The sequence below is a fragment of the Cupressus sempervirens genome, chromosome 11, assembly GCF_028749045.1.
Source record: "Cupressus sempervirens isolate cs-2001-9-10 chromosome 11, ASM2874904v1, whole genome shotgun sequence".
Classification (NCBI taxonomy): domain Eukaryota; kingdom Viridiplantae; phylum Streptophyta; class Pinopsida; order Cupressales; family Cupressaceae; genus Cupressus; species Cupressus sempervirens.
Window position 1 is genome coordinate 236,618,767 of NC_143128.1, and position 13,834 is coordinate 236,632,600.

Genomic DNA, 13,834 nt, shown 5'->3' on the forward strand with positions numbered 1-13,834 from the left:
GAAACATGGGTCAATGAGTTTGACTCAAAATCACACAATTGAATCTTGATAGCAATATCACAATAAAGTATTTGTTATGTGTTATATCTTACTATACTACATGAGATAAGTATCTGTTGATGCGAGTTTTGTATCACTTACATAACATATTAGGATTTAAATATTCGATACGGGATATCAAACATACTACTCCTCTCTTGAAAAGTTAATGCTCATGAGACATGAGTAGAACTCCAATGTTCCTTACACCGTTGGATACTCGCTCAATTTTATCGATGTGATTTGTTGATAATCACGTAGGCGGCCTTACGCTATTCATTCAAGGATGACTTGGACTTTGGCGGGATGAAGGTGATGGTGGCTCGGTTTGTGAAATGTGCAGAGGCAGATAATGCTGATGGTAGTGATGATGGAGGATGTGTCTGCCAATGGCGATGTTGATGGGAAAGTGATGGTGATGGGAGGTAAATGGATGTGCTCTAATACTTAACTTACTCCTCTAACTTGCTTCTCTAAGCTTCGACTACCCAGCTACTTGCTATTCTACTCCTACTCGTATGAATGGAAGGTTAGCAAATGGAAGGGGATCGAACCTAATGAGAGCTGACCAGCGGCCTCACTTCCACAGGTGCAATGACTCAAAGGAACAATAAACTAGTTCACCATACAAGGCTTCCCAACCAGCCGCTAGGATGCTAGTGGTCTAGTATTGACCCCTATCAAACATTTACCAATGCTACCATACAACTATCCACCTACTTTATTTTCACTTAAACAACTTAAACAACTTGAAATGAAATCTAACTAAGTGGAAGTAGAAAACATGCAATAACACCCAATGTTCTTGATCAACATGCAAATTGCAACAATGAAGAAGAGAGCAATTTTGGTATTATCTTCGCAACAATTTCTCCAACACTTTACAAATGAGAGCAAATGGCCTTTTATAGGAGCCAGAAATACAATGGGCGGTGGAGATCAAAACAAGATCAACAATCCAGATTGGATCCTAAAAACCCTAATTAGGGTTGCCACCCCGTCGACCAATGAGAAGCTGCCACCTCATCAATGGACCAATGAAAAAAGTGCAAAAAGTGGCAACCAATGAAAAGGCACCAAAATGGTGGCCAATCAGAAATAGACACTTGTCCTATTCTAGAAGAAAGGGAAATTGCCACTTGGGCTTACATCAAATGATCTTCTAATATAAATCTTCCCTTTTCTTTCATCTTCTTAGCTAAGGCAATGAACTTGCTAGCCTTTCGTTAACTTCTTCCATAGGAGGACAAGGTGTGTGCTTCGCCTTGAGTTCCGCTGACTTCACCACGCTGTTCGCTGCTTGTAGTATCTTTTCGTGATCCTTCTCATATTCCTTTGCAAATCCAATAAAAGCACTGAGAGAGGAAAGGGTGCCCAAATGTTTTTTCTTAATAGCAACCTTTCTTGACTCATCCAACCTCGATCCAAAATCTGTCTCATTGATATCTTCTTCTCTAATGTCCTCAAGATCAAGTGCCACCCCAATGTCGCTCATCATGGTTGAAATAGAAGTGTCGACGCTTGGACTATGTCGCACAATCTCATTATGTATCTCCTCAAGTGTTCTAAATCTATTAGTTAATGCAACAAACCAAGATTCAACTATACTCAATCCTTTCTCATCAACCAACCTGGCCCTTTGTAAATATGCCTCTGGTAGCCCAATGAATGCCTGTAGGCTGGGAATACCCAAATCTCTGATGGGAAGGAAACCTTTCGACTCTTCTTCGAATAATCCGAACTTGTCTCTAATGGCCACTAATCACTGGAATGTCGAGATGAAGGCAAGAAATTTCGCCCATCTTGGATTGTATCATGGATCCAATCCCTGACTTCGTGTAGCTGAGCTGATATCTCTCCTGAATTGCTCCTGCTGTCTTGAGGAAGGGCTGTCTGGTGCAGCTGTTGGATGGGCTGGCTATCTCTCCAATATTTGTTCTCGACCTCCAACTTTACTATCCTTTCATTTGCCTTCCTTAACCTTTCTCTGATTGATGCTATACCTTCTTGGACCTCCTCACACTCCATATCATCTGTATTCCTTCTCAAGTTATGTTCTACTATCTCGTATTCCTGGGCTACAATCTCATCTGCTACTTTATTGACTGTTGGAATAGCAATCTAAACCTTTCGGTGACCATCATTGTCGCTCCTGATTACCCTTGCCACCGTTCTTGCCATTCATTTTTGGTTCTCGCTATCATCCCTTTTCCATTAACCCTTGGATGTCCTGAGCTGTATGGACCGTTACCACCACGCCTCTTCGCATAAGCATTTGTCTTAACCATAGTGGTGTAGTACATCTCCCCAAATCTGGATTTGGTTTGACTAACAAAGCATCACCAACGGCCTCAGGTGCCTGACTTATTGCCTCGATGTCGATTGGTCCATCTTCTTCTCTACTAGTTTCTTCCATACCATTTCCTTGCTGGTTCTCCGAGAGAGGGGAGTACTCAGTGCTTTCACTATAGCCACTTGATTCCGAATGAGAGCTCACCTCCACTGCGGCCCCTTTATCATTTGAATTGACCTCTTGGCTTCTAGCCTCAATTATACTCTCTCTTGATGGCGTTGCATGCTGTCTCTTGGCTCGAGGCTCTAGATATTCTTTGCCCTTCTCTACCTCCAAAACTTTCTTCTTGCTATTTCTAATCATTTCCTGTTGCCAACTATTTCCTTCATTCCTTTGTCCGACTGATTCTACTTGTCTCTCTTTTGGTTTCATCATCTCATAAGTAAGGGGAATCCTTTGTCTTTGTAGCTTCCTTAGTCCTTCATTATACCACGATTCGGTATGTAAATCCACTACCCTTGTAACTGCTTACAAGGAAGGATCCTAATGGTCATCCCAATCCACTGGATTCAATTTTGTTCCTTCTACTATATCATAGTCTTCTCTCAACACATTTCCATCATCCTCTAGTTGATCCGGAATATCGAGGCCTCTCCATTTAATAGCCCTCATCATGTTCACCGTCAGCCTTGAGAAAGCTAGCTTTCTCACATGAAAGTCATCTTTAGCATTGGCCCAAAAGTCTTCTATGGTGGGAACATGCTCAAATTCGTTTCCATGAGATGCCTTGATAAAACCATTAGGGTCAAACCCTTGCCTTGCTCTGTACCATCCTAGATGATACCATTCCAATTCCTTCTCTGCGGCTTCAAAGGAGGCCTGATTTGGGCAACTATAATTGCCAATTACGATTGAGAATGAAATGCCTGTTTTCTCTTCGTTTCTCATTATTCTATCATAGTGCTCAAGTTGCCTAGCCAATTCTAACAAAACTACTTTGTCGGGTGGGTACCTTGGAAGCCTCTTGGGACAAACTGTACTTCCTGCCACTCTAATGTATGTAAACTACGGAAATTGAATGAACCAACTCCCAAACTTCTTAATTCTTGCTTTTGCTTCCGATGAAAGTCTCTTAGCAAGTGTCCCTTGTAATACCCTTACTGTCTTCATGGCGAAGGCATCGCAAAATATCTTGTAATCCTTGTTATTGTGCAAATGGAGCTGCGGATAGCATTCATGTACCAAATATTGTCCCAATCCGCTACCAACTTCTCCTAAGGCCTTAAGTCCCGGACTCTTGTACAATCTAGCAATTAGGTAGAACAGATAGGAGCCCATGTAGAATTGTCTTTGGTTTTGCACGGTTCTGAGTTGCAATTCTAAGTTCTCGCTTATGATCTTGGCCCAATCAAACATTCTTTTCCCTTTCTCAATCTCATCATGAAGAAGTACATCCAGTTTTCAAATTTCATCCCTTGAGCTAGGCCCATGATCTGACTGAGTAGAACAACGAGATCACCATATTCTGGTTTGAAATCGGCTATTGTGAGCCTCGATGATCTGTTAACTCCTTTCCTTCCCTCGCGTATCCAATTCTACTTTAGATGTGTGTAATAGGCCTCTTGGTTATCTTGAAATGATTTAGTTGCTTGGTTCATCATCACAACCGTCATGCCCTTGTACTAGGGAATGTTGAATGTTTTTTCGATTGCTTGTTCGCCAATGTTGGCTAACACTCTCCTCCCTCCATCAAAAATGATGGATTTACTGTTTAGATCAAATCTGGATGCACATTCCATGATCAATTCTGGACAAAGCAATGTGGGAGGAAAAGCCGCCGCATGTACAATTCCGCTCTTGCATATCCTTTTTGCCAAGGGGGATTGTCCTTCCTTCAGTCTGTCCCTCATCCGTATCATGTCCACTGTACCGATATTGGTGTCGGTTATTCTCTTCATTTTCGAGAAGAAGGAAGTTTTGGGCATCATATCCTCTTTGTCTTTCTTAGTGTTCGCCCGCTTGGGATTCTTACTTGCACTACCATCCTCCATGCTCGTCACCCTATTACGGGATGGTAAAGTGGTGGACCAGAAGGCAAGAAGAACCAAGCGGAGCAATCCTTAGACTAGAACGAAAGATGGATGTCAGCTTAAGCAACCCTTGCAACTCTAGATGATGAAAATTCACCTTAACCAATAATCTTATAGCAACTTTTCGGAACCTAGGATATGACTTTCAAAATTTTCAAATCCCTTTGCAAATTAGAAATTTAAACTTCTAAAACTATCCAACACTTGCCTTCTATGCAAAAATCAAACTTTCATATGTATCTCTTCTCCCAACAAAATTGCCAAAATTTGGTATAAAACTGCAGTCCTAAATAGGAAAAATCAGACCTTCACCATGAATTGCCCAAAAATCAGAATCAGATCTACCTCAATAAAATGCCAAGAATGGAAAATTTTGCCTTTGTCTCAAATTCGCCCAAGCATGAAGTCCGAAATCTGCCAAAAATGCCACCTAGGGCACAAATCGCAGCCCACAAATGGAGGAGAAAACCACCAAAATCTGCAAAAGGTCTGCCCCTTGAGAAATCGCCAAGCATGAAAATGGAGAAATGCAAGCAAAAATCGCCCAAGCATGGAAAAAACTGCCTTCCACAAAATCGCCTAAGTCTGGAAAAATCTGCCTTCAAGGAAATTCGCCCATGCATGGAGAGGAAGAAGTGAATTGTGAAGAAAAAATGGGAGTTGGGGTCTCCTTTATACCCAATTTCCTTCTCCTCAAAGCTGGCCGACCTGGTCTTGGAGGAAGAAAAAAAAACAAAAATTAAATCCAAGTTAAGGCCCACAATTAAATACTTTAAAAAATTAATTTTGCCAAAAGAAAATTGCACTCTTAAATTTGCCAATTAGTTCCAAATTGCAAAACGAAATTAAATGGTGCCTTGAGGGTGTTAAATATTTCCATTTAATGAGAGTTTAGTAGTTAATACGTCATTAAATTTGGATTTTGGCTAACCAAAAACCATTTTTTCAATATTAAATTACTAAATTCGTTAAAAACTTAAAGCTTTCAAGGCAAATTAATCCAATTAAAGCCAGTTTTTTGCAATTTTCTACCAACTCGATTTTGCCAAAGCTAAAATAAAAATAAAATAAAATTGCATCTAGAACCAAAAATCGATTTTTTGCAATTTAGCCTTATTTCAACAAAATTAAAATTTTCACCAAAGAAAAATTTGAGATTTTCCAAAAACTTAAGTCTAATTAAAATTTCCCTTTTGAAAATTATCCAAATTTACACAATTAAAACCAAATTTTCAAAAGAAAACGTCTAAGTACAAAATTCACAACTTTATCCTGCCAAGTTGAAATTAACTTAGAAAATTATTCGGCCTAGGGATAAAATTGATAGTTCTGAAAAATCAAGTTGAAAACGGGTGAAAATAAGCTAAGCCTCCCCATATTTGTCCTAAAGGTGCCAAGGCGTGAAATTTTCAAAACTCAAAAAAATTTGGACAATCCAAAAATTTGCCGAGGTGATTTAAAAGGAGGTCCCCAAGATTTGGGGTGATGTGTGAAAACCTCACAATAGTATCCTTTTACCCTGTACGGTGAACAGTATTTGCCACTTCCAACTACTTTTCCTAGCCATGAGGCTATCAAGATTTATTTGCATCTCTCTATGAAGTGATGTGCACCTGTTCATGCTTGTTTATGATTTATAAATCATCCTCCCACTTCAAATGCACACTCAAAACTCTAACTTGAGGATTTCCGTCATCATTTGAAGAAAACAAGTAGCATAACATGGGTAAAACTTGATTTTGACTGTTAACTCTGCCATCATAGTCTTCAAGAAAATTATGGGTAACTGTTGACAAAAGGGGAATTTGGAAGTAAAGGAATGAATCTGTCATAAAATGGTTTATATCACAATATCTGGATGTTATTCAAGAAGAAAATAGATCAACTACTCTGAAACAATTCTTCAGGAACGGAGAGGTTGATTGGACTTATGATTATAAAAATGCACAGTGATTGTATACGTTTCAGTGAATAAAACAATCAAAGAAATTAGTTGAGATGAAATTTTTAGATATATAATCAGCATTCCCTTGAAATATATAAGAAATAGCTCAACTCACTTTTCAAACTAATTAGCTGTTTGTAATTTATGATGGAAATAAAACAAAGGAATAAGGTAACCCATGGAAATACAACAGACACAACCTAAACAAATCATCGTGTAATTGAGTCAATTCTCAAAGTAAAGCGCTCCAGCTTCCTTCAGAGAACATTGCCTAAGCCTTAAGTTGTATTAGACTGCAACGATCTTCTGCAAATAAGAAAGGGCCAGAAAATTAAGAGCTATATTTCAAGATGCAGAAGTTACATTTCAATCAGTTAGTCAGTCATAACCAATTCTACAAATGAATTATTCCAGTTGAAGAATCTAGCACCACCACTAGAACCACCCAAAAATGTCATCTAGTTTACCATACATACCTCCATCAAACATCAGCATACCACCTGTTAGATATTAGTTGAGATTGTTGCTGTTTGGGATGTTGACATTCAGGTTTTGTCATTGACGTCAACATTATGTTTCAGATATGTGTTGGTTGTTTCAGACAGACTATGATTTTGGATCATAGAGGCAGTTGGACAGAGCAGTACAGGCAGCATACTGGGTAAGCATCCAAGCTTGGTTATATCATGCTAGGGAAGTGTAGACCTTATGTCTAAGGTTGCATGGTCTAAGGTGTTGATATGTGAGAATTACAGCTGTTTTGGTAATGACTAGTTGCAGGCTTGTGACAGGGAAATATGTCAGAGATGTTTACTGTATTTTGAGTATAAGTTGGTTGCAATCTGGAATGATGGTATGCAAGCATCATGCATGGTAGAAGACTTCGATTAGAGTGTACTGCGGGATTTATGGCTTGATTAGGTCATAATGTGGTTAATGCTAGCGTGTGGCAATTACATAATTACTTTTGGGGGCCGACTAGGTACTGTAACGTGTGATATGGATTGGCAAGCCTTGAATAAGGATCATAGAGCATGTTTCAATAATTGTAATTATCATACACTTGTATCGGGTACCATGTGTACCTTAGCATTGGATGATGTAATTATTTGTGCACAGGGGAAGTCCTAACATGCCAACCTAATTGCTTGTTGTAGCTTGTATAAAGGGAAAGTAATTTTTTTATTGTAATGCGTGGAATAAGTGTGATAATATGTGATATAGTTGCAAGCCTTGATGTTGGATATCAGAGCTGAGCTAAAGGTTGGGCAGATGCTTTCATAGAGGTATCAGTGGAGTCTATTCCTTATGCACTTTAACGGTTCAATTGTAAAGACAATTAAGTTGTCATCAGTCAATTCATTCTTGAAGGTGGATTCAACCTTTTCATTTCAAACAGTGAGTCTTTGAAGATGGCTTTAACCTTCACCTTCGAGCAGTGTGCTCAAACAATGAGCCTTTTGGCCTCGTCAACTACTAACAAGGTTGAAGGACTTTTTAACAGGGGTTTTGTCCTTTAACAGGGACTGATGTACTAGATGTATTGTATTGACTCCTAACAGGGTGAACCTCCTAATAGGGACATTTTTATACTAGTGCACGATCTTGTCGGTATCATGCCCACCAGGGTTTTTCCCTTAACAAGGCTTTCCCCAAGAACAAAAATCTTGTGTCTTATGGTGTTGGTTTATATCTTATTTATCTTGTTTTGCACTGCTATATCTTTCATTGGTAATTTGCTAAAAAAGTATAAAGTTTATAAATATAACACACAACTGATTGTTATTCCTAACACCTACCTCCCTATCCAAAAACTTTCATGTTTTATTATACCTTAGCATGCAACATCAAGATGAGTAAAGATTCCTTGATAAACTATAAATTACAAAAAAGCAAAGAAAATGTTGTAGATTTTGCCACAAACCAAAAGCGCCTACTGGTAGTAGAGAGGGATCTTGTTGAGGATATAAGTGTTGCGTCCACCATGTGGGATTCGCACTCACTACATACCACATCGATAAGCCAAGCTTACGTGGATGAAGGGTCTAAGTGCTCGAGGGACTCAAACCGATGACATGCACTCTAATACCATGTAAAATTTATGCACAAATAGCATGTAAAATTTATGGAGCTTTAATGCCATAGAAATTTTAGCTTAACCTGCACATCGCAGTTGATCCAACTATAAAAGAAAGAACAAATTTATAGATTAAAGAGAGAAAACTTAAAGAAAGAATATAAATTGTAATCTCCTTCTTATTAATTTACATATAAATACAATTACAATATATAGACTTCCTCAAAGCAAAAAGTGGAGGAAAGACGGAATTAAACTGAAAATTAGCGATATTCTTAGATAACTTAAATGCTAAGCAAAGAAACTTTATCCAACATAGCAACAATTATCCATAAAAATTTGATAAAACAAATTCATAAATCTAGGAACCAAAAGAACAAAGGTTGGTAAATTAATTCGCTAACAACCCCCCCTTTAGTCTAACTAAGGAGACAAAAGTATAAGGAAAGAAGAAAGAGAAAAGAGGGAAAACCCAATGGGAACAAAAACTCCCCACAAAAGATGCACTCAAAAAACATCCTCTAAGACACAAGAAATGGGTGAATGACTGCCGAATGATAACTATCAAAGTGCTGAATGAAAAAACTTCTTTGTAACCAGGATAAAGATCAGAACCAATTTGCATGAATGCCCCAATGCCATTACTTGAACAATGAACAAATGGTGAACAAAGGAAAAACATTTTTCAGTCGAAGATACAGAAGGCAATAATCTGTCTATATGCCCCCAAACAATGAATTGATGGCAAACAAAAGAAAAACATCTATTAGTTAAGGATGCAGATGACACATAAATCTGTACGAGTGGCCCTAACAACACTACTCAAGCATGCAAGAACAAATTGCTAGTTGAAAATAGGAGTGTACATTGTCTATAAAACAGAGAGACTATGGAACTAAAAGCATCAACACAAACAGTAGAAACCCCTCCATAATATTGAAAGAAAAGGCATGACAAGTCCACTGAAATTGTGTCACTACGAAGAAAATAAAGGCAAGATGCGTGCAAAAAGAGCATGATCATGGCATGTCCGTGATAGACCAACAGAATCTTGATCAACCTTTGTTGCCATGACTCATTACTATTCAATGCAAGCCTCTACTTCTGATTGAAGAAGAATTTTTGGCTTCTGTTTGAAATAGCTATATAGCAACAGATTTGAAGAGGTGAAAAATGTTCCATTCTTTATGAACTCTAGATTTCTTCAATATCTACAACCAAAAACTTATTCTCCTTTCCAACAACTGTGAGCTCTGATACCATGTAGATTTTGCCATCACACTGAAAGCTAAGATCCTTGGATGATCAGGAAATTAGTCTCCCAATGATGAGCACTTTTGATATTTTGTTTTGCTTTAGCAAAAGCAACATCAAGACAAGCCAACATTGATTGTTATACTAACATATACAAATAATAAATACAAATGTATCATTAAGTCACTTTGGTATCCATCTAGGTTTTCAATACCAAACAATCAAGCTTGTGAGCAATTAGACGCACAAATATGTCCATGGAACATTTTAATATATTATGACTCCAAGAGATGAGCACTTTTGATATTTTGTTTTGCTTTAGCAAAAGCAACATCAAGACAAGCCAACATTGATTGTTATACTAACATATACAAATAATAAATACAAATGTATCATTAAGTCACTTTGGTATCCATCTAGGTTTTCAATACCAAACAATCAAGCTTGTGAGCAATTAGACGCACAAATATGTCCATGGAACATTTTAATATATTATGACTCCAAGAATGTCCATCTGAGCTTACAAATCAACTCTATTGATTTATATTGAATATCACAATCCAGCATCAAAGAAGAGCTTAAAACATATAATTCCATCACTTATTTGCCTTGCCACTAGTTACGAAAGCTGGTTGTTCTGGAGGCTGAAGAAGTCCGAACCTCAGGCGATGAACTTGGAAATAGTGTATTGAGCCTGTGCATGAGAATATCATTTCTTGAAGGAATTTCATTCAAAAGGAACTGCTGAACAATTGGCTTTTTAAACCACTCCAGAACAGAATCTCCTGTAGCCCTCAGAACTATCCTGCTAACCTCAAATGGAGAATTTACTGTGCTAAGAATATGTGCTATCACAATTTTCAAGGTTGATCCTGTAACAATTTTTATTCTTCTTGGAATGACACCATAGTAAAGCATGCGCTTTCTAAACCTGTGCAGAGTGTGTATCACAGCAACTAGTCCTGCTCCAACAGACAGATGTCTAACATCCAGGGACCAAGCAATGTGCTCATCAAAGACGATTGCTTTAGGAAAAAGTTTATTTTCATATGCAACTTTCCATATACAACGTGCCCTATTTAGTTGACCCATCAGAACAAGGTAGTTCAATAGCACATTGACAAAGTATCTTGCTGCACTTTCTTCTGATTCATAGTCAATACCTTGAAAGAATGCCCTTACATAAGAAAGCACTGGTTCCTTTCTCTGTTCTGGACCACTGAAAAGTCCACAAATAAAGGAATGTGCTTTATATTTTGTGGCACTCAGAATCGACATTAGAAGTCTTTCTTTATGCTCATCTTGACATCTAACTAAATGAGCTAGAATTGATGTGTATAACACCAGATCTACTTTAGCAGCAGAAGACACACAAGTTTCAAGAAGAGGTTTCGCCGATTCGTACAGACCACTCCTCATGCATGAATCGAAAAGTTGACGAACAATAAAGTTGTTTGTCTTTATCCCTGCAGAACTCATAAACCTCATCCATTTTAAAGCTAAATCAACAGACCCTTCCTTAATGTAGATCATCAGAATATCACTTGCATTTACATCAGCGGTGAAACCTACAGATTTCATGTCCAACAGAATCTTTGCTGCCATGTCCAACATCTTATTATTTGCCAGTGCTGTCACTAGTGATGTATATGTGCTTAGAGTGGGTCTTAATCCAGCATTAGTCATGGAGTTGTAAAGTTTCATGGCTTGATCAACTTGTCCACGTGCTGAATGCATTTCCACCAGCAAAGAAAATGTGCTTGCCAGGGGCAAAAACCCTGTCTTCTCCATGCTTGAGAATATGGACATAGCAATATCCAATTTCCCTCCTTTTGCATAAGCTTCCACAATCATGGTGTACAGTGCATAATTAGGTCTGAATCCTGCCTGCTTCATCTCATCCCAGATCTTTAATGCCAGTTCTAGTTTTCCAGCCTTTATATATGATTCTACTAAAGAAACAAAAGTACTTGCCGAAGGCTGAACACCAGCTGCCTGCATATCCATATAGACTTTCATGGTCATGTCCAACCTCCCTGCTTTTCCCAATGAGTCAACAAGTGATGTAAAGATCAATGTATTGGGGCGAACACCTTGAGCCTTCATGTCTTCAAAAAGTTTGATGGCTGTGTCAAGTCTGCCAGACTTTGCTAAACTAGGAATCATCATCTCAAAAGTAAGTACATCAGGCCTGCAACTTGACTTCTCCATTGCTTCATAAATCTCAAAAGCCTTATATGGAAGACCCATTTTCAGAAAGGAGCTCATCAGTGAGTTGTACGTTTCTACGTCTGCAAGACAACCAACTTCTTCCACTTGTTTGAAACAGCTAAAAGCCGGCTCTAATTTGCCAGTTGTTATATAGTGTTGAATCACCTTTTTGTATGCTCTAAAAGGAACAGCATTACCCTCTTTCTTCATGATTTCTAGCAAAGATTGGATACCATTAGAATCCCCGGCACGCATTAAACCACCAAACAAAATATCATATGTCTGCTCATTAGGAGCATACCAATTCTGCCTCTTTGCCCAGTTAAATAAACTTAAAGCTACCTCCATTTCTTTTAGATTTTTCAAAACATGGTTAATATGTCCCATTTTTATACAAAACTGCAAGCGGTCCAATTGAAGCTCCATTTCAGGTCCCCAGGGCCATCTCCTCATAATTTCGATGATTTTGCTAACGATTTCTGCATCAGAAAAACTCCTCTTTACACCTCCAACCATAATGTGATCATCCTCACCAGGCTTAACGGACCGAATTCCTTTGCTAGATGAAATTATCTCACCAGACTCATCCAGATACACAACATCATCAGTCCAGTCAGAACCACTCCCATTTTTCGAAAATCTCCTAAGACTCCCATAAGCATAAAAACCCCAGTTAGGATTACTGGACGTGCCCAATCGTCCTAAACTGAAATTTTGAAGAGAAATTCGGGTACTAAACGATCCTTCGATTTTTCCCGCATCGGCCTTATAATTAGTGCAACCACCGTCCACTTGACGGTTACATTGAGTTTGTAGCGTTTCTAAGATTTCTAAGGTTTCTGATGGTTTTTTAGTGTAAATGGGCTTGTTAAACCTCTGTAGAACCCTCGAAACCCTAATGGATTTTTCCATCCGTTGGGAAACAGGAGACCGGAGTTCAAGAAGATGAACAATACCCATTTTTTTACAACAACGCGCCTTTTTGAAGACATAAATACAGCGCACTGGTTTTGGTCATTTCTAAGATGAAAATGAAGTGGAAACGAAACAGTGAGATTTAAAGTACCTTATAAACTGAAATCCTTATTCCTTTTCGCACATGGAAGGAACCATTATTTGCGGATAGATTTTCATCAGAGATACGAGTATGAGAGCATAAAGAGTCTTAACACCTCCGCGCTTTTTGAATATACATTTTTAACAGTGAATAACAACTTCAGATAATAGGTTTAGAACATGAACGGCGTTTCCATTTCATTGAAATCTCATTTGGAACTCTCATCATCGATTTCGCTCTTACTATAAGTTGTCTCAGTAAACAATTTATATATTCCATAATAACTTCTCTCATTTTTAAATATTCTAATCTATTTAGATGTGACATTCAAATTTTTTTTTTTTTTTTTTTTTATTTAGATGTGACATTCAAATTTAATTGCAAATACGATTGGATGTATTTAATAAAAAGTTTTGAAGTAGTGGTTAACACCTTGCACTGCCACACTAAGTTGTAAGTTGTGAGCTTATGAAATCAAATGAAATGAAATATTTTTAGTGACATCTACGAGCCCAACAATCTATGGGACCAAAAGAACCCTTAGTTAATCTAGTGTGATTTCTCTAGGCTGTCCCTTAGGGCCCGTTTGGTAGCTGGAATTAGAATGGAATTGGCATTCGGAATTCTAAAAAAATTCTAATCCATTGTTTGGGTCCGCAAAATCGGAATTGGAATTGAGAAAAAGTGAAATCCGGTATCCCCATTTGACCCCCAAAACAAGGATTCCAAATTCCTTCAAAATATTTGTTATTTGGAATTCCCGTTTTAATTCCCATTTTTTGAAAATGAGGATTTCAACTAAAGTAAAATTTAATTGGGTTTGACTTCCAGATGCCCATTTGGGGGCACTTTTTTTTGCACTAATTTT

At 38.0% G+C, this 13,834-nt stretch overlaps 1 protein-coding gene across 1 annotated transcript; it reads right to left on the reverse strand.

Annotated features, from left to right (window-relative positions):
- Positions 1-10,031: 10,031 nt before the first annotated feature.
- EMB2217 (Pentatricopeptide repeat (PPR) superfamily protein) lies at positions 10,032-13,215 on the reverse strand. Its single transcript, XM_089809897.1, has one exon. The coding sequence runs from the start codon at positions 12,867-12,869 to the stop codon at positions 10,314-10,316; it is 2,556 nt and encodes an 851-aa protein (XP_089666023.1). The 5' UTR covers positions 12,870-13,215; the 3' UTR covers positions 10,032-10,313.
- Between the last annotated feature and the right edge of the window lie 619 nt (positions 13,216-13,834).

Coding starts and splice junctions, on each gene's coding strand:
- EMB2217 (XM_089809897.1), bottom strand. CDS start 12,869: ATGGGTATTGTTCATCTTCTTGAACTCCGGTCTCCTGTTTCCCAACGG.